General features: G+C 41.9%; 1 protein-coding gene across 1 annotated transcript in view; it reads left to right on the top strand.

The window, feature by feature from the left end:
• The window catches only part of vipr1b (vasoactive intestinal peptide receptor 1b), a 38,800-nt gene that overhangs the window by 11,737 nt on the left and 4,712 nt on the right, over nucleotides 1–22,351 (top strand). The window contains exons 4-9 of the mRNA XM_070985875.1: nucleotides 9,473–9,573; nucleotides 11,514–11,611; nucleotides 15,574–15,706; nucleotides 20,633–20,786; nucleotides 20,880–20,940; nucleotides 21,032–21,104. Coding sequence (XP_070841976.1) covers nucleotides 9,473–9,573; nucleotides 11,514–11,611; nucleotides 15,574–15,706; nucleotides 20,633–20,786; nucleotides 20,880–20,940; nucleotides 21,032–21,104 — 620 coding nt within the window. The remainder of the gene's footprint in view (nucleotides 1–9,472; nucleotides 9,574–11,513; nucleotides 11,612–15,573; nucleotides 15,707–20,632; nucleotides 20,787–20,879; nucleotides 20,941–21,031; nucleotides 21,105–22,351) is intronic.

Below are 22,351 nucleotides of genomic sequence, written 5' to 3' on the forward strand. Positions count from 1 at the left end.
TCTGGATGAATTAAAGGGGCATTACAAAAGAATTTCAGTCCAGACGTTCACAAATGATCTAAAACTGTCCACAGAATGTAAATAACAAAAACAACGCTCCCTCAATGCTCTGAGCTCCCAGTTGGGACCGCTAACAGAGCTAACTAGCTAATGTCAACTATAATTAGCAGCAGTTAGCAGTTACCCTGGTGCTCCCTATTTGTCTGGAGTATGACTCTGACACATGATTAATTCTTACAAATTGCATCTTTAAAGATGAAATGTGTATGATTTGACCATAATTTCTGTTTAGAACGTTGAAAAAAATGAACATTATCAACAGGATGTGGTGATTTAAGAGTGTTACAGAGGTATCTACTGAAGCTAGCATGCTAACCAGCTAGCCCTAGCAGTCCTGTCTCATAATACCACTTTGTACCTCAAGAGGCGACAGTCCGGCTCTGTTTCCTGTGGTTTAAAGACAACTACAGACTCCAGTCAGCCAATAAGGCCACTAGCTGCATTGATAACTGAGCTAACTGCTTCCATCAACATAAGTTTTGTATGCTTTTATAGTTTAACAAGGCTGAATCTACAGTCAGAGTTAATCACAGTTTTTGGCATGCTGTGCACAAGCTCTTTTTCTTTTTAGCTTTACTATAAACTTGAATCGAATATTGGGTTATTAAATCATATCACAGTGGGGGTGCAGATCTGCATGAACACCGGTTGAGATATTGTCTGTGATGCAGCCTTTCCATTGGATCCCTTTTCCCCTCATTTTCAGATATCTGCTGATGCATTTCCATTTCTTATTTTCAACGCCTTTGGGCTCTTTCCCTGCAGCTCTTTACCAGCTCAGTGTGTGCCTCTGTGTCTGCGGCCCAGCGAGTCAATCCTCATTCTTGCCCCCTGACTAAGAGGTGTGCTCATATCCAACTATTTACAACTATTGGAAAATCAGATACTAACTTGGGTAGCAATCTTGAACTTGAAATGGATTTCAGCAGGTTTGCACATGTTAAGGGACACATTAGTTTGAGACTCTTCAGTGTGTCCATCATTTTTTCCTCATAGAAGATGTTGTCTCTTTGTGTCTCAAAGCTACCCTTAACCCAAAAAGCTGCAGCTTCCTCCCTTTGCATATTTTGTGGCCCTGAAAAAAGCAGCTCATCACCTCTTAAACTTCCTGCACAATTAAAATATATCTTCACTGAGCCATTGCTGCATGCTAACATGGGATTTTTTCCCCTTCTGGGAGTGTTGCTGCACTCGTACAGACATTAACACCTCAGAGAGGCAAACTGAAAATGAGAGACATGATGAAATATGACACTTCAAAGATGGAGGATGCACTTTAAACCCCACATGTATTGATGGCAGCATGGAAGAGGTTGAGTTTAAAGCTGATGGCAGAAATCTAGTAATGTTTTGTGATAATTGGCAAAAGAAAAAAAAGTGTAGATTTGCATTTATAGTTTTATCTATAACACCCCTGGACATTAACCATCACTTTTGTGCTAAAGTACCCAAATATTTAAAATTACACGCAGCTCATTAGTAACCGTACTTGTCTATATGACATGAGCAATCTTGTTTCAAGCATATGAAGCTATTAATCTTTTATGGGAATGACACTAAATCAAGTTTGACTTAGCTATGGGAGGAGTTGACAGAATTAATTAGGCAAATACACAAACTACAGTCACTAACACAGCGATGAATCGTGTGTTATATATTTTTTATATAATGGAAAATTACATTTTTAATTACATTTTATCATTTGCGAAGATGCCTGGGCTGACTGTTTGGTAAATAGTGCTAAATTTGTTAAGCTTTTTAAGATTTTGAGAGTATTTGTGTTTGAAGTCCAGAACTGTTCCTCTTTAATGTACACATCACGTCACCACACAAGTTTTAGATCTGATCTACAGGAAATTTCTTCTGAGTAATATTAATAATTAGGTGAAGGGGGTCAGTCCTGAATTTTAAAGCTTCCACAGGATGGAGTCAGATTTTAATAGTTCAAAACTCTTTGACAGCAGCCGTCCTTTTGTCCGACGAGGTGGTGTGGGCATCTTAAGTAAATATCATTTTAGAGTGAAACTCGTCTTCTCTTCCTTCATCACTTTCATTCAAACTGAAGGCACAAAATGTTCGTGACCCTTCCCTGATATTGACGTGCAGCTCTTTCAGTACAATTCCACATCTTTGCATTGACTGACTTTTCTATCTACAACTCCTCCACAGTCTTTGCATTACCTTCAATAAGGAAAGCCACTTATTACTTTAACTCACCAGGTTCACTGTGTTTTGTGAAAGGACGTTTGCACATTCAGTGCATACACATGAAAAAAAGTCAAAGGTACAGTAAAATGAGTAAGCCTGTTAAAACCATCTTTCAGCCCAATAGTGAGCGCCGTCTCAGGTATAAATCTATGCTGAAACACTTCCAGATCCTTTCTTTTTTAACATGTCACGGTTGTGTTAAGCAGCCATGTAACCAGCTTATTGAATCCCTGTCCTGTGGTCTCAGTGCGTGGACTCGGGTTGGATAATGTAAACCTCTTCAAAGTGGACAGCCTTTCCTTTTCGGTGTAATACTCCCAGTTGTGACCAGGCTCAACGCTGCTTATCTGTTTTCACATGTGTACAACTCATGAGCCAGTGGTGCCATATGATATGAAGCTGGGTTTGGAGTCGGCAGGAGAATCAGGTTGAGGTTGGGGTCAGGTATTGGGGTGGGGCAGTGTTAAGGGTTATATACGGAGGTGGGTGTGGTTGATTTAAGCACTATGAAGGAGACTGGTTAAGGTTAGGTTGAGGGGTGACGGATAGCTTAATCAAATGAACAGGAAGTGCCAAAAACAGCAGTTCCTCAAGTGGTCACTTCTCCACAAGCGAGTCAATCCCCATAGACCCCCATATTAAATCTTTACAGCAGAAATTAACGTGTTTACAGCTAATTTTCCTGTTCATGACAACTGCATGGGGGTGAATTTTTATATAACTCATCCATTTAAATTATATTTACTGTAGGCTTAAAGTTTTGCATAATTATAGGAATGACTGCTATGACAGCTAGCTGCCAGGCCAGCTCCACCCACGCTCCTGACTTTGGTGGAGTCAGGCACTGCCGAGATGGCGACAGTTGGAGCCACTGTCAGTGAGTTTCAGAGACCTGTGGGTGACATCACAGAGTCCATGTTTTAGACAGTCTGTGGGTTAGAACTGCTGTCCTGCCCCCCAACATCATCACAGCCGCTGCTGCTCAGGAGGTACAGAGATAGCCAGCTTTTCACTCACTGCCAAATCACACACACGCACGCACGCACGCACGCACGCACGCACGCACGCACGCACGCACGCACGCACGCACGCACAGACGCACACACGCACGCATGCACGCACGCACACATTCAGTGGAACTAAGTGAGAAAAATGTCAGCGGGGAGGATACACACCTATCGGTCGAGCTGTAGATTCCCATCTGAGTGTCATGTTTGAATTTGTTTTTGTTTACTTGCTATGACATTGTCTCCTTGTCAACAGACTTCAGTCATATCAGTTTATTTATTTTATATATCAGTATGCTTTGTTATCTTCTAAACTCTCAATTTCATGTTTAACTGAAATGGTGTTACATGTATTTACGGCAGACTACAAACTGCACGAACACATGCTTTTAACATGTTAAGAGCTAATCCAATACACTAAAACATATGTGGAATTTGAGAAACAATACATTTCCATATGCTTCCAGCATAACAATGATCAACTATTTCTCTGCCATTTTACAGCTTAAGTGGATTTTTTTTTCTTGCCAGTCCCACTTAGTGTTCGACTGCTCAGCTAAGCAGACATCACAGCAATTAATCTTTCATTGTGAGAGCCGACTATGGCTGCTCGTCTGAGCGATTACACACTTTGCATCTTTACACATGTTTGAAGAAATCGGCAACATAAACAATGCAGCATGTTGCCTTCATACCAAAGAAATGCTTTTCTTTTTCTGTATTTGAAGTAAAAGTGATCACAGGACTATCGGGGGTAATTCACTCTGGGCTGCAACTTCAGTGCAAATTGAGCCCATGAACGTTGGTTTCTTTTAACCTTGACCTCAAACTTTTACTCACCTCTACCAAGTTTTAGTTTCCTGAAGTTGATCGAACATGTTTAACTGCCATGGCTGGAGATCAGACGTGAGGACTCTGCTCCTGACGGGCTGTAGCAGGAGTAGTCGGGGCAGACTTGGTCAAAATCGATTGTGGAAGTTGTGGAGACTTTTTCTATTGAATGACCGCCGTGTGAATTTTTGGAAAGCTGCAAGTGCTTCATCAAATCTCAATATTGGAAAATATACCACATGCGGGAATTTACCTTCGAACTCAAAGCAAATATAATGAGATGGAAACAGCTTGAGATAAACTCCTCTGGAGAGATCCAGAGACACAGACAGAGACTGTAGATAAATCTCTGTAAATCCACAACTTCAAAAACTCTTTCATCCCCCTAGTTTAACTCCCTCGTTCATTCTTCAGTACTTTCTTTCACACTCACACACACACAGAGAGAGAGAGAGAGAGAGAGAGAGAGAGAGAGAGAGAGAGAGAGAGAGAGAGAGAGAGGGACTGATGGCATCTATCTATCTATCAGGCATAGACACTGTGAGCTGAAGCATGGGGGGAGTCAGGTGACGTTCCAGAGCATCAGTCTGCCTAAAGAGGACGTCAGGATGGATGTATGTGTCAACACACATTGGACTTTAACACGGGACACTGCTGTTTGTTTGCTGTTCCAATCCCATCGTTCCCTAACCTTAACCAAGTGTTTATTATTGTAAACATGATGACAAAGCTGCCCCAACCCTGACAAAGCAGTCATTTTAACCCAAACCACGATGTTACCGTAAATCTAACCAGTTCATTCTTTGAACCTAACCAAACCTGAACTATAACGCTGTCAAATCATACAAATGGTTTATCCTTTATGAGTGATCTGTAACTGTTTTGAAGGCACATATTGATGATGTTGTCCTGCTGATAGGGACAAATCAGAATATGCTTCTATATGATATTCTTGAGAACAAACTGTGCCTCTGTTGATTTTAAAGGATCACTGTGGATGATTTTGTGACATCTAGTGGTGACGTCACCAGTCGCAACCAACTGAACATCCCACGCTTCACCTTCCCTTCCCTTTCAAAAGTGAGGGACAACCAATGGTGGCAGTAAAAAGGCGTCTTTACCGCCAGTGTTTGGTTTGTGTGTCCTGGGCCACTGTAGAAACATGGCCGTGCAACATGGAGGAGGTCCCGCTCCCTCTGTAGATATAAAGAGCTAACATCCTAAAATAGAAAGATAAAATGCTAAACATCAGCATGTTAGCATTGTTATTGTGAGTATGTTAGCATACTGGTGTTAGCATTTAGCTCTGCTGTGCCTGAGTACAGCCTCAGAGCAGCTAATCTTACAGTAAAGTGACTTGATATGCTATGCTGGCACAGAGAGGGACATTCATAATTGAGACATATTTCACCTGTCAGAAAATCTATTAGGGAAAACTGTATATTAGAGATTACATTGGAGGAGGATATCTGTGTATTCCAGCGCTTATTAGACAGAGACAAATACTTGATACACAAAAATCAATTTCCAGCAGAGCTCCAGCAAGCCGATGCCATTCAGGTGCAACACCACGTCAACACCATGAAACTCTATCTATCTATTATAGTAAGAAACCTAATCTGAAAACATGCTGTCATCACCCATGCTTTATTGGGAATGATTGTGTCCAATCAATCATCCATCTCACTTAAATCACGAGGAACCCTGGTGCTGTCTGTATCTTTGAGAACTGCTGGATATGTTCGGTTGGATGGTCTGCCTTCTCCACCCTTAGACTTCACCACCGGCATATTTGTATTTATATACAAGAGGGTGTTTAGTGCACTTCTCTCTCTGCATCAAATCAAAATTACCTGAATCTTTGAGAGCTGGTCGCACTGGACACATTTGAAATGGCTGTAAATGAGCTTGAGGCGGGAACATCTGGCTGCAGACGTTGTGTTTGTTGAGTCCTTTTTTTAATATACATAATGATTCTTTGATTGGTGTTTTCGTCTCATTGAGTTTAACTGTTTCACTCAGCTTACTGACAGATTCTCCAGAGATGACTGGAAAATAAACAAACTGGAGTTTGAATGAAAAAAATGCTCTTTGCATTTTTCCAGCTGCTTGTTATCAAGGAAATAAAATGATTTGGAGCAGGTATGACCTGCTGTCATTTACTGCTGGGTCTCACTCAGCAAATGACAGCTGAAAATCTTCCCCGTGTGAGAAGAAACGCTGTCTCAGGTGAGCGTGACCCAGCCTGCCACGGTCATCTTTTTCTTCACAACTGGCTCTATTCTGCAGCCAGTGATGATACTCTGCAGCTGCTTGTATCAAGACCTGCATCATCCTGGATATCATCCTGATGAAAACGTGCTTCCTGCATGAAAATTCACAGATTAAGCTGTTGGTGGTGGTAATGGGACTTTCAGGGGTTGGTTTTAAGTATTTAAGTATTTAAGTATCTGATATTACGAGTTCCTCTCTGCCTGTGTAAATAAAACTGATATTAATGGATTATATCAACAGTATAGAACAGTAGAACAAAGAGCAACAGCAATGAAATAAAAGCACAAAGAGCCCGAAAATTCCTCAAACCACAGGAAGAAAAACTGTGACCTAAAAATGCCATTGAAAGAAAAACACTCCATAAATTATATCACCGTGCTATTGATAATCTGTGAAGAATTAGAAAGACATTTGAGGGAAATTTTGTTGGATTATTTTGATATTTGTATCGATAAAGTAATTCTCAGCTTATGTAATTATATATTCTTAATGTGATTCAGACTTACACGTGAAGTACATCCTGGCAGATTTTATGTTCCCAATATGGCAAAAAAAATATGCTGAAAATAATAATTAGATCAATATCAATATTAATCAAAACATATTTGACAATGCTGCTGGTTTGTAGAGTATCCTGATAATGACTGAAGCCTGAAGAAACCAGAATATGACCAAGGCCTGAACCTTGGGATTGACCACACAACAGAGTTTCAGGTGAAGAGGTGTTGTTGCCAACAGCAACTGAGAGAAAGTCCTATCAGAGAGATAAGGGGAGAATTACTGCAGGCTGACCTGCAGGTACCACTGCCTAAATCTGTCCATTAGGACACTGTGGACCACACTCCCAAAATATCACTTGGGACTCTGAGGAGACACATGGAGGCCAGACCATACTTGTCAAAGATATCAGTGTTTCTATGTCACCTGATATCCAACAAGAAACTGCAGTTCCGAAACAAAGAAGTTATTTTTAAGGTAATGTAGTGTTGCTGGTCTGTCCAGGAGGCACTGACCAGTTCATTTTCCAAAAATGAACTGTCTTTTACAATACATACATGTGTGAAACTGATAAAGCTGTTTTTATTCTGGCTGAGAAACGGCCTTGAGTCCAGCTGCAGCAGCTCAGCTTTCAGGTGCCTTTCTGTCCTTCCCTCGTGTCTCTGTTCAGCAGTATTCTGCAATGCAGCAATAAATCCATTGAAAAGACTGGAAGCGTACCACCCTGACTATAAATGAGCCCTCGGGCCTGAAAGATGTCTTCACATCTGCACATCATTCAGGATCTTCAGTCCATGTCTTTTGAGTGTGTGGGCTTGTATTACTCATGTTGTGGAGAAATGAGTCTGTATTCCTTATGGGGGCGTAACATAAGCCATTAAACTTTAGGGTTAGGAAATGAGTGTAACTCTATGTAATGTCCCCAAAAGTGAAGGAAGCACATCTGTATATGTGGTGCAAATAAACACATCTATGAAAGTGTGTTTGGTTAATAGAAAAATAGACTGAGGATGAAATAAGAGAGAAAAAAGGGGCAATTCGTGCCATCATCCCAGCATGACGCTCAAATCCAGCCACAGCAGCAGCGATAGAAAACCTTTCCCTGACTGAGCAGCAGTTCTAGATAGCAACCTCCTGCCGCACATGCTTTCTGCCACAGCTCAGTGACTGCATATGATAACATTTGGTCATAATTGGCTATGTTTACATGCACAGAGCAACTTGGCAGTTGGTCACATTGTGGTTAAGGTCTCGTTTGGGTTAAGCTGTTTACATGAACCTCTGATTCTCCACAAATGAATAAACCATGAATAAATCCCATGAATAAACCAAATAACAGACTATTTCTGGTGCTCCTCTCTCAGAGGGGTTCACTTGCTATTAACTACAAAAAGTCTGTCTTTGGCAGAGGAAATGGTCTGTTATTTGTAAGGTAATGCAAAGAATGGATAACTTGGATGTCCTTACAGGAAAGCAGTAGCAATCACATCACATATTACGTGTGTTGACGACAGAGACTCATGTAAGAAAAACCATAAAAGAAGCAAAAGAAAACCGCCAAGCTAACAACAATGGAAAATAACACAGGCCAAAGACTACGCACAATCCCACTGAGAATCAATATAAATACAAAAGTCATTGGAGGCCTATCGCAGCACAGCCAGAGGTCACGACTCCAGTATAATACAGACAGAAAGGTAAATACAGAGCAAGAAGGTAAAATATCTACCTGACCCTCCCCAGCTTGAATCTATTCAACTCATTCAGCAACAACATGACAATATACTTGCTGATGCTGCTCGAATGTGGCCTTGAGTACAGTTGGTTTAGAAAAGCAGACACGAACAGAGGAAGGCGTTAACTGAATGACGCCAGAGTTCCCATGCAATTACAAACTCGTCTCCAACTGTAAAAACCACATTCATACACAGCTAATTTTCAGCAGCATCAAGTTTTTCAATCAGCATAATCAGCAGCAAAGTCTTGAGGGCGAGTATGTCAATAAAATGTTCCCGAACAACGTATTTCAGTTGTTTTCCACCAAAATATTTGATCCGCTCATGAAGCAACCCCAGCATGCTTATGGTTATTTTTAGGCACTTCATTCTGCTTTACTACAGAAAAGGCTTAAGACCCACTGTATTAACATTAAACTGAGGATGCAAACCCAAAACATCCATCACAGCTGCTTCCCTGTGACTCTTGCCTAAATAAAACTTAACGTCTGTGCTTGTAAATATTTTCTCGTGTGACATGCATACTTGACTGGTGCGTGTTTGTCATTTTGCAGTTGGATGAGCGATAAGATGAGGATCAGAATGTCAATATGTGTAACAGCCAAGCGCCTTTCTGCAAGCACAGATACTGCATGAGTCAATAACGGCTCGCGTCAGCGGGAGAGATTCAAACAGCAGTTAGTGGAGGTTTTCGAGTTGTTTGCAGTGCCACAACAAGCCAGTGTATGAGGTCACCGACAATGTCACTGTATGTCTCACAGCAACACTGCATGGAGTGGTGATTAACTCGATGAGCAGATAGACGAGATTTGGACTGTCCGGCTGGCTATGACCTCTGAATGTCTTCCCAATCTCCAGGTAACCTCTCCAAAACCTGCACAGCAGACGGGTGGACTGAGATGCATCCACTGGACATCGCCATGAACTGTGGATACAATCTCAACAGCACTAGCGATGATGTGAGTAAACGGCCACAACAGAACAGACGCCGAACAGTCCAGTTGTGAATGAGCTCAGCAGCACAGTGCAAAACCATCTCGAGAGCCCGTGGGCAGGAAGAATTTAATTAGGACATCCTTTTTTTTTCTTCTCCGTGGGTGGGTGTTGTCAGGTCTATCAGGGAAAAAAGCTGTATTGATTGTTTCATGACTCTGGTGTTTGACTCATACTTGTTCTATTCATTCCTTTTACTTTCAGTTATTGCCTCAAGTGACTGGGGTGTTGTTTACAAAGAGCACAATTGAAAGTATAGCATAACACTATAAGATTGTTTGCAGGCTATGTTAGGGCTTTGATAAGTGCTGTAATCTATACTATTGGTCTGCAGACATGTTCAATAAAACCAGAGAGCGTTGCAGCTGCAGAGCTTTTTGTGCTTAAAACGCATTCAGTGCATCCACATCACACTGACAGCAGCCGTGAATGAGCTGCTTCGCTCACGCAGGCTGTGGCCGCTCTTACCTGTTAAAATCGGCATTGAAATTCAGCGACTCTCACGTGTTGTTCAGGCAGGTGGTACGTCCCGAGCGTAAGTCACATTGAACCTGAAAATATGCATCCGTGTTTCCGACTGAGAGAATGAGGACGAGTCTTGTCGCAGATTGCGCCTCGCTGTTGGAGAACCTCTGCTCGACACCAACTCCTGATGGGAAGCATCCTTTTGTTTGGCTGCTAAATGCTTAGCTGTGTTAATCACTGACTTTGTCTGGGCTTGCAGACTGAGGAGAAGTGCAGAGATGCTATAATTATCACTAAGTTGATACTTCAGGTGACTCATTTCACATCGTACCCACTTGATTCAGTGTTATGATTAAAAATATTGATTATCCAGTTAAACCTGTAGACAAGAGAGTGGCGTTGAACCTCAAGCAAGGAGATGAATAAGGAAATTGCAAAAATGTTGATTTTAGCCTGCTCTCTTCTTATGTGAAGTATTCATGAACTAAAAAACATTCAGACTGTGTTGAAAATACTCCAATAAGTCGGCATCCTTCATTGTTTGCTGAAGCAGGCGCACGTCTTTCAAGCACAACACACTTGATTTTCATTGACAAAGCTGGCTCAGTTAGTAATTCCTGACTCTATTATCAAGCATTATGGGACCATATTAGAGGTTATTCATGTTGCCTTCAGGGTAAGGAAGGGAATAAATACGTCAAATGCTAGTCTTAATGCAGAGAGAGCTAATCTTGGTGGAGGTGGAGCAGAGTGAGAAGTGGATGTGCTCTGCAAAAGCTTTCTGGGTGGGCACTCTGCGCTGTGAGTCACAGAGGTGGCCTCATTAGTATGCTGCACAGGAAGTCAGGAGGGACCCTGCTGGTGAAGTACTCTAAAAGGAATTCGATGTCCGTCTTTCTGCATAACTGATACCTCTGTGTGCCACAGGATGCAGAGCTCTTAATCTCATTTTCATCAAGCACAAAACATACAGTGTCATGGCAGCAACATGGTGAAGCCGCTCTGAAAGGCTTCATGTGCCAAAGCCAGTATGCTCTCACAGCATATTAGATGACAACAGCCGTTGGCTTGGAGTACGTCAGTAGGTCCAGGAGTATTGATTCTTCTTGGGGGAAGCTTTACTTAAACAACTAAAAGGTCATCGGAGTCATTAAAGGAGCTCGGTGTGACAGCTGAAGCCGGCTGGTCTGCGCTGATGTTCACAGCAGTGGAATTAACTCACATTGTGAAGGTTGTTCATTATATTCATTATAATTCATAGAGATTAAGATTGTCCTTAGCTCTTGAACCTTTTGGCATGCGATCCCTTACTGTAATAAAAGACCATGTCCACTTGCATCCCCTCACCATCATGTCTATGAGCTGTGTGACAGACTTTTTAATCAATTTTAGAGGCCAGTGGAGTGATCAAATACCTTAAAGCTGATGTTTTTTTCTTCAGGGCAAGTTTTTCTGGCAAGTGAAGATCGGCTACACCATTGGCCACAGCGTGTCCCTCATATCTCTCACCACAGCTATTGTGATCCTCTGCATCTTCAGGTAAGAAACACACTAAGGCACACTCACCATCATCTTTCTCAATTCGTGTAGAGAAAGTTTACTTTTCAGCTGGCAGCCGTTCAGCAGAATCAAGACTTTGCACTCTTGACTTTTACTATAAGTCCTGACCGATAAACCTGTTTCCAGGCCTCACTTGCTCAGTTGTTGAGAAAAAGGATAAAATGGTGGAGTAAATAAATAGAAGAATAAAAACAGTCACTGCTGCAGGACCCCTGTGTGGAGCATTAGTATGAGCAGTTTACCATAAAGTGCACTGACATTGCCATCATTGCTGCTGATATGATACGATATGGACAAGTTGACAGTTTATGCATCAACCCTTTGAAGTGGGATTTGATAACCTCTGATCAGTGCAGATTCACGTCCGAGCAGAAATAGAAGGCTTATGTTAAACTACGAAGGACAAAAAGGAGGATATGAATACTGTCGGGATGAAATAAATTGTCAGTCAAACTTGATACTTTCATTCATCTTTCATTCAGTCTTGATCTTTTGATGGAACGTATCTGCAGCACTTTGGAGATTATATATCTCAAGTCGTCTGATGTGTTCGCTATTTCGCCAGTCAGGGACTGATTCTAAGCTCCTCAGTGAAAATTACATATGATGTCAAGCATGAGATCGCAGCTTTAGTTTGCAAATTCTTCACCCTAAAGGACAATGAATAGACAATATACTGTATATATGCATGACTTTCAGAATACTAAACACAAATTCTCAATAAAGATGAAATCAGAAATAATGCAGTCATTGAAAATACATTAAAAGTACAGAAAATGAAAACACAGTAATGATACTGTAAAAGAAAAGGCAGTAAATACACAGTAAATGATAACATGGTAAAATTACTGTAAATCAAAACACAGTACTAAAACTGTGAACACTGCAAATACAGTAAAATTTACACCAGCGTTTTTACAGTGTAGCACTTCTCTTTAGTTTATGTATTTTCTCTACCTCAGTTGCACGAGCTGGACCCAAAAAGGTTACAGATGGAGATAAGAAAAAAATGTCTTCTGTGTAAAAGTAGGTGGATGGTCTCTGTTTGTGCACGCATGTACTCTTTCTTCCAGGGTTTGGTCACTGAACGCACTGTAAATGAGCTACTTTCTCTGCTGCAGAAACCCACAGACGAGTAGACGAGCAGTGAAATCATTCTTCTTGTGACATGAGCCTTCATCTCTTCTGACTTCAGCTCTTTGAATTCATAGCAGAAGTAATGTGATGCAACACGTTTTCTTCTATCCAACCATCCGTTCTCCGCTGTATACCCACTAATCTCTGCTCCTGGCCACTGGGAGGGAGGCAAACAATTTACTCCTCTCACTGCTTTTTTCATGTGTCTCCTATAGTCTCTGTCCCTGCCACTATACTGAGTAATACTGCTTTAGTCACAGATCAGAGCTGCTTTTCATGTTTTCCACCAAGACCTGCACTCGATGTTAAAGTGTGTCCACCTGAGAGTTTTGTCCACTGTTATGCCACAAGGTCTGGATGATTAAAAAAAAAAAAAAAGACGGTGTGAAGGTGTGAAATCAAGGCAAACGACAGGTTTGAGCCTGAAGGAGAGTTATGACAGGGCAGTGGGAGGCAAAGGTAGCTGGGGGGTACAGTGCAGTGGGGGGTATTAATGGTGATGGACTGGCCATCTGGCAAGGTGGGCCAGAAGGGCCGTCTGAGCTGTGGCGCACTGAGAAATAAGGAAGATGAATGTGTCATGGTCCTGGAGTTTGCTGGCTGTCTGTTTTATTTTGAAATACTTGCTTGTTTCTCTTCACTTCCTGTTTTTTCCCCCACCTTTGTGACTTTTGATTAGTTTCACCTTCATCGGCCTCCTCTCCCCAGTGGAGTCATCCTTGCTTTACTTGCATTTCAGCCCGTTTCCTTGTGTTCAGTGGTGACGTCACGTCCGGGCTTTAGCCTCTGTTTCACTTCTGTTACTCCATACAAACCTTCACTCAGCTTTTCTTTCATCTGTCTTTTTGTGTGTTCCTGAGGTTCACTTTCCGTATTCTAAGACAAACTTGCTATTGAGGAACATGAGGTTCTGCAGGTTTTGAGCCTGCTGATAATAGGGCAATTATTACTTTTGGAAATTAGTGAACATATGAGATGCGTTTAAAGACTATCAGGGACTGATGCTTCGAAAAGACAGATAAAAGCTTCATGCTTTATGTGGATGACAGACTACATTATATATTTATGAACTGAATGTTGTCTTAAGGCAGGATTTAGACCCAATAACAGGGGGCAGGGTGAAAATAGCAAGGGTGAAATTGGAATTTATTGAGTGGATAATGAAGGTAAAGGAAATAAGGGAGATATGGACTGAAGTCCAGAAAGCCTGGGGACCAAGGGTTGTGGACAGAGGTAGGCTGGAGACTGACCTGGGAATAGGAGGTGGAGGTAAAAACAATCAGGCAACAAGTCTCTGCAGTCCACAGTCTTTATGCTGTGCTTGATTGTGATGAGTCCCAGCTGTGTTGGAGCCAGCTCCCAAACTACCTGGAGAATCCACACCTCTCCACAGCACACCAGAAAACCAGAATTTCCCAAACCACCACACTGAATAACTCATACATAGTGTTGACTGGCATGAACTGGTGCAAAAACATAAATATAGATTTTAAATGCTTGATTTTATTGTTAACTTTTCTTGTATTATTATGCAATGGACTTCAGTTTCATTTTATGTTATGCATTCTGTGTATCCTATTTTCATTCATCCTCATTTATTAAGTGCCTTTTATTCTCCATCTTAGTTTACATTAATTATGGCCTTCTAGCCCTGTTTTTCTGTTCATTCTGACTTCTTGATGCGACACACTTGTACATATGATTTCTTTGTTGATCTCTTTGAGCTGCATTTCTTATATGAAAGCCGTTAAGTCCACTATTGGATATCTTCAGGGACATTATACTTTATAAACATTAATGTGTTTGCATTATCTCATGAGGGATGAGTCATACAAATGACCAGAAATTAAAATAAAATTCTTTCATGCATTTTTAATTTCTGCAGTACAGCCGGAGAAGAAATAGTTTCTTTCCCTGAACCAAAGTGCTTTAACTTGGAGCAGGAAGTTATACTTATAGCAAATGTATTCTGAGGCAACAAATTCAGCACAATGATGAAGATTAGAGCTCACATTTGCTCCCAAAATAAAAAAGTTAAAAAAAAGCTTGTGTCTGACCAGTTAGACTGTGACTTCATTTAGGTGGAAAGATGCTCTGAACATCTAAGGGCAGCCGGGAACGTTGACGTTCACACTGCAGCAGCAGCAGCAGCAGAAGAAGAAGAAAACAAGCATTTAATGAAGTCTCAGTCACAGTTTGCAGTGAGGACCACATTTGGATAAGAGCATGTAACAATTAGCATTTTAAACATCTGTGACAGAATGTTAACGTGCTCTCTTGGCTGTGAGATAAGGTGAGATGAAACTTTAATGACTCCTGAGGGCATATTAAGTGATTAGGCATCACAGCTGAACCAAATCATCCGACGTGGGATCACCGGCATAAACACATGATCTGAGCTAATGTCAGACTTCACACGACTGCAGACTTTAGCGCCGGTTAATCATTTAATCTTCTCAAGTATGATAATGCAATCAGGAAGTCAAGGAGTATTCAAAAACTGATGCTTGTGGATGCCAAAATGTGTCTGATCAGTGATTTTAAAATCCGCACAGCTTGGCTTTATTGGTGAAACGTGTGAAGGACCATAAAAAGCCTTCACTGTACTCGAAAGCAGATCCACCCACACAGCGATAAGAGGAACTAATGAGCTCAATTATGAGTTAAGTCAGTCTCTGATTTGCTGTCATTTTAAGCTATTAACTCCAAGGACATTGGATAATTAGCATGAAGGCCCTCTTTATTGAATTGTGTGTGTTGTCCCTTTGTCTTGATCTGTATTCTTTTATCTCTTTCTGTCTTAGGAAGCTCCACTGCACAAGGAACTACATCCACATGCATCTCTTTGTGTCATTTATCCTGAAGGCCATCGCTGTGTTTATCAAGGATGTTGTCCTCTACGAGGTCGGGGAGGTGGACAACTGCTCCTCAGGCTCTGTGAGTTAATTATCCAAGACACTGCTGTTTGCTGTGGATGTCTGTAGATGGGTAGTGTCCTTGAAACCTGGAGAAGTCAGACTCTATAAGAAGCTCAGCAGGTAGACATGACGCCCAGGGTGTGCAGACGCCGGAGCAGAGCTGATTGGCCACTTTGAAACACCTAAGGAGAGCGCTCCTTGGCTCAGATGGTGGTCTAAAGATGGATCTCTGCAGTGCTGATCTTTGACAGGAGACAAGGAGGGAACATAAGTCCATCCTGTCAAACCTCCACTTTCATTATTACAAATAAAATCAAGGTTTAGATTAGAATAACTTCGTTTGGTCGAGGTTTATGGTACAAACGAGCTTCAAGCATCGGTGATGATTCACTTGTATTGCTGAGCTGCATTAGTAGATATTCTGTTTTATTATGTGTGGAGGTTTTTTTATTAGAAAGCAACCGTTGAACTTTTGAGGCCAATCAAAAAGACTGTAATACCAGTTGCCCCTGGGCGTAGAAGTTCCTGGCTTACTGTGCTTCAGATTTTATTTGGGAGTATGAAGCACTTAAGTACAATATTTACTGACATAATAAAGGCCTGAAGGTGGGTCCCAGGTTATTACCTGACCCTGACAGCCTGTCTTGTCCATTTAAGGCCCCAATTATTTATATTTTGTGCTGCATATGTATAAATTAATGCAGAACTGCTCAGAAAGAAGAAGAAATGGTGGTTTAATGAGGCCCTTTGGCTGACAACAGCATGTTCCCTCTGCAGCTGGCAGACTGAACCAAAACATGCATAACAGAGTACATCACACCCATTTAAGCATCATAACATGGCCACTTTGCCTGTTCTCCAAAAAATGTATTAATACTTTACAAGGCACTGAATGGTTTAGCACCTCCATACTCCTGAGTCCTAGTTGCTGCCTTCAACACTACAGCGTTAAATGCTCCAAAGGTTACGGCAAAGTCTCATAGAGAGGCAGGCTTTTCTTAGTATGGACCAAAACTGTGGAACAGCCTGCCCATAAATACTGAAATTTCTTCAACAGGTATTTTAGACTTATGGACAGAGACCCTGAAATTTCATTTCTGAAATTCCTGCTAACAATAGTGGCTGGCTGAGGCACAAGTCTGAATGACTGCAGCTAGATGGATCACTAACAGAGCTACTCTTTCGCTGACTGCTGCCAAGGCTGATTGAGATGGACTGTGGCTGTGATCACAGCTCCATGGGATGACATATCTTTGGTCGTTGCAGGCACTGTCATCGTGCTTTGTTATGTTTATGGCTGTGACATACGAGTTTATGGGTGTAACACTAACTACATGCAGGGGTTGTGTGTGTGCAGCGAGTTGACATGGTTGTGCTGGACTGATTTTGAGAAATGCGACTCAAACACAACCTGGCTGGAACCCCAAGGCGGTTTGGCCCAATACCTCTCAGGCTGCAAAATATACTGTGTATTTAAAAAAAAGTAGCTGAAGATGTTGAGCCTGTGGTGAAATGAAGTCCATTTATGCCTGGAGTTCCCTCAAAGCACAATGTTTGGCTGTCGTCCTGTCAGCTCTCAACACCAGCAGCACCACCGTATACCGCTGAACCACAGACCAGAGGCCCCTGAGGCCACAGTTAGGCCTGCGAACATGAGGTTTACGTTACTCAATGTGGCCACACGATGAGAGGAACCTCAGAGTGTATTTATCAGTGAGCTCTCTGGCCGACTCCGCTGTGTTAATGGCACTATTAGGCTGACAGGAGCCAGCTGCTGTCATGCGTCGGCTGAACAGGACATGATAGAGACAGGTTTGGTGCTACAGCGCTCGTTATGACCCCGACATTACTTCCTGTCGGCTCAGTCGCTGTCACTTTGTGTGTGTAGGTGTTCTGCGAGCTTGCTTCATTACCCTTCATCTACACTTGGATGTTTGCTTTAGTGACCCATTAGATTTAATTCATGATATAATCGCTGAAGCTTAGAGCAAATCATTATTTAAGCTGCGTGTGTGTGCGTGTGTGGCATCATTCATCCATATTCCACTGATGGCAGGGTTTTTATAACAGAGCTGCAGCAAACAATTTGAACTGATTTGCACGCATTAGAACTAGCAGGAAAGTTCACAAAGCCCATCTGGGTCCATTTTCTTCCCTCAGCGTGCCAAGTGGGAATCAGTTTATATAAGCTACCAAATTCCCGTCAACTTCACTGCCAGCTGCTTTAATGAGCTGTCCGAAACTTCACCTCCACCAACAAGAAGTGGATCCCGAGAAAACACGCCCAGGAAGGCAGATACAGCAAGGTAGATGTGATCATGTGCAGATTTCCACTAGTAGCTCAGGTGTGCTTGATTCATCGTGCAGACTCAGGAGACCTTTCGGGGGCAGAGCTGATGCCAAAAGAGGATTTCTGTAGGAGTTTAGCAGCAGTTCAGCCGAAACCTTAACTCCTCTTGACACAGGTGGCATTCAGGCAGCGCTTGTGATCAGCCAGTCAGAGATAGTCAGAAAGCGGAAATCAATCCAAACTCCCTCTTGAGTGCCTCTTTTGAAGGACTTTCCTTTAGGCTTATACATAAACTGAACGTCTACGCAAGTACAAGGCAAAGATTTCCGCGACAAATGGTCCATAAATGTGACAAGCTCAGACTTTGACTTCCTTAGAGAAAGGTTTTATCTATGTCCACAGCAGGTCAGACATATTTACCCCTTTTTAAACTATTTGAATGTTTTTTGTACTTTTTTTGTTTGTTTGTTTTGATTACATGTTTCATTGTTTTGGTGGTATGCCACTAAGTACTTCTGATATACAATGTGTAAAATGTAAAAATCAATATTGATATGCATTGTTGGTAATACATAATTGTTTGAATAAAAGTTGTGGTAATATCAGAAATACAAATACCTCAAAAACAGGCCAAAATCTAAATTCCTCATACATTCATATCAAACCACGCGGTTACAGTCCACGTGGTTCTGTAATCAGTTTAATGGGCACTTTGGAACAAACCTGACCTGCACAATGATCCCAACATACTCGTGAAATCCAGCATACTAAAGTATGAATGAGAAGCAGTTTGACGTCCACTTGTTCAGTCTTCATTGATGATTAATGACGCTGGTGTATCCACGAAGAGTTCGACTGCTCTGCGGGGGGCTCGGGCTCTTCACTCGCGCTCATTTTTCATGGGACGCTTCCCGACTCATTCATCATTCTCAGCGTTTCATGTCGTCCTCGTTTACGTCGAGCTCAATCTCCGAAAGAGAAAAAGAAAAGTAGCAGTAGTTCATGCCTTATTCACATCCGCTGCGTTTGTTTCGTCATTACATTCTTTGTGTTGTCTTTACCTCTCTGTCCTACTGTGCAGTTGTCTCTATCCATAATGTGCTTCAGCCCACTCGGCCCTTTTCACCCTCCTCTCAATTCATCCCATGTCTCACATCTACTACATCTGCTAAAGTGCTCAATGCATTCACTCTCACAGGGTCATTTTTAAAGTGGCCAAAGTATTGATTCTTCTCATCTGCGTGATGCCCTCCCTGAAGCATCTCTGGGATGCTCATCCCAAAACAAGCTTGTATGTGACTCATCAGTCAGCCTTTAAACTAAACAGTCAAAGTGCGTTTCCTGCGAATTGAGGAGACCGTGAAAGAGCGGCACGCTACGCGCATCAGCTCAGCCCACCCACACCATTAGGAAAATGAACCTTTTATACTTGTATAACATGTTCAATAGCAGCCTCGCCGCTCGGTGTTCAGCAGGAGCAAACTGCATTTCAAATGGATTCACTCGTCCTCGTGGAAATGTTGTGCTGTTGTTCTGTCAGCCGTCCAGAATAGAGCTGACTGTGTTAGGCTGTGTGCTCGTTTCGGTGTTCCTCTCTTGTTCCTTGTTCACTGAAATGTGTGCTGGAACATTTCTGCACTTTGTTAGCTTTGCTTCCTCCGCTTGGACACGGAGGTTACAGTATGTGTGTCTGTCTGCCTGTATGCTTATATCACCAGGGTGCCTTGAAATCAGTGCATTTAATCAAGTACTGCACTGTACTTAAGTACAAATTCGAGGTAGATCACCATTTAATGTCTTTTATACTTCTACTCCACTACATTTCAGGATTAAGTGTTCGTTTATGGTCTTGTGCTAAATGAAAATTTCTGAATTGAATTAAAGTCATGCTCTGTTATTGCTGTAAACTCCAGATGATTCTCTATAACTAAGGAGAGCGGGGCTTTGTGAAGGGTCGATAGGTTGTTTGCAGTCACAAATTTAGATGGAGGGCAGGAGGAGAAAACTGAAAAGTTGTCATTAATGGTTATAATTGACCTATAACACATCAATGATAAACGACTTATTAACTTACTGTTAGCGAATGGCACAGATTCAGTTCTTAAACAAATGACTTAAGTTATATCACCAGTGAACGGTTCAAGAAAGCCGATTGAGCTTTTGCATTTCAAATCAAAGTCATCTATTGTACTTGCTGACATTATATTCATCATTTATACTGCACCGAGGAGAAATCTACATTATTAGACCTTTTCAAGGTAATAAAGCTGTTAATGTGAGACCATAAAATGGCTCCTTTTGCAATGCAGAATAACCTTTTTTTTATCACCACACTATTATCATCATTCAGAATTCACTGAGGGCCCAGAAGTGGACTTGTAGTCTGCTCGGGTTCATGTCGCTCCGGTGCATGTCGCTAACTTTGTGATGTGACACATCCTGGTTGAACATATAGCTGCATGCACAGGCGTGGCTGAATCACATTGTACCAAACAAAATCAATAAGTGCATTGGTCCATTTTCTAAATTCAGCTCTGCTGCTCCGGAGTGAAATTGTGCTGTAATCTCGACGTGGTGATCTTGTCCCTGCTCAGTATATATCCACTCAGAAGATCACTGTGTCATTTCTGCTTTTGTATCTTGTGTCTATTACAGGTTGGCTGCAAAGTCGTGATTGTGTTCTTCCAGTACTGTATTATGGCCAGTTTCTTCTGGCTGCTGGTCGAGGGCCTTTATCTTCACGCATTGTTGGCCGTCTCTTTTTTCTCCGAGAGGAGGTACTTCTGGGCTTACATCCTGATCGGCTGGGGTGAGAGTGTCTTCCTTTACTGTGGATAAGACCTCAGCTGAAGAAGATCTACAGGTTGTGTAGTAACTTGGGTGTGCACTTTTATGTCCCTAGGAGGTCCGACAGTTTTTATCACAGCTTGGAGCATCGCTAAAGCCTACTACAACGATGTGGGGTAAGAAAAACACCAGGGGACCAGAATCCAATATAACATCTAGCTCTGACTTTGCTCTGCTTTGCAACATCTTTGTCTCATGCTTCAACAGGTGCTGGGATATCATTGAAAACACTGATGTGTTCTGGTGGATCATTAAAACCCCCATTTTGGCGTCAATCCTGGTGAGTTCACAAACCTCTCTGATCACTCAAACTCCAGTACGCTAACATTTATGCACTGAGAGCTGTCGACACTCTCGAGTCAGTAGTCAGTAATTGCAAGTGAGAGAGAAAACGTCTTTCGGTTATCGTCAGTCCACCTCAGACTCACCTGTCAGTGTATTTCACGTGAAGGCTTTTGAACTCCACTTCTCTTTAGTATTCCCACTGTATGTCAACACAACTGAGAGGTTGGTACGACCTCAAAGTTCTCGTTTCACTTTGGAAAGTTTGCATTGATTTTTTATTTTCTTGATCGACAGGTCATCTTCGCTTTTCTGTATCTTCGTGGCTTTTTTCCATTTCCATTTTGAACACGGCATTAGCATCTCCAGACACATCTGCAAACAGGTTGGATGGAGGGAATTGATGGTGTTTGCCATGAAATAACATGTAAATGTGGATACAGATTGAGCAAACAAGATGTTATAAGTGGCCTGCCTGCTGGCAAGCTCCTAAAGCAAAAGGTTTTGGAAACAGGCCAGTTTTTGCATTTTGATTTATTTTCCTAGATCATGTTTTTAATTGTGCACTCTGGGGAGTCAAACTGGTGTTGGGTTGTTTTTCTAAATTCTTTTCCTAAATCAAATTTATTGTACAGTCTAAAGGAATGTCAATGATGCTGGCGTTGGTTTAGTCATTTTAAGGATGCTTTTATCTGTTTGTGCAAATGAACGAAGCTACAATTCATTGCAGCATCCAGTGAGCTTAGCTTAGCACAACGACTGGAAACAGGAGGTAACAGCTAACGTTAGCCTGGCTCTGTCCAAAGATATAAAACAAGTTGCCTACAAGCAGCTCTAAAGCTCACTGATTAACACGTTATATCTCGTTTATTTAATCCATTAAAGTCACCCAATGTGGGTTATGTTACAATAAGACTCCCAGAAAGAGTTGGTAATAATAATGGTCATTTTGCCCATTTCCAGTCTGTGCTAAGCTAAGCTAACTGGCTGCTGGCTGTATGAATGAGAGATATCAATCTTCTCATTACTCGCGTCAAGAGAGCAAACAGGCAGAAAGAGAGAGAGCGAAAAGCTAAGACGCGATGCTTTCACCTCAGCTCACACACAGCTCGAACCTCTTATCCGAAATGTGTGTGTGTGTTGTGTGTCTGTGGAAGAGAGAGAGAGAGAGAGAGAGAGAGAGAGAGAGAGAGAGAGAGAGAGAGAGAGAGAGATGAAGACACCTTTAGAAAGGTGTGAAAAAAG

Source organism: Chaetodon trifascialis, chromosome 18, assembly GCF_039877785.1.
Source record: "Chaetodon trifascialis isolate fChaTrf1 chromosome 18, fChaTrf1.hap1, whole genome shotgun sequence".
Classification (NCBI taxonomy): Eukaryota; Metazoa; Chordata; class Actinopteri; order Chaetodontiformes; family Chaetodontidae; genus Chaetodon; species Chaetodon trifascialis.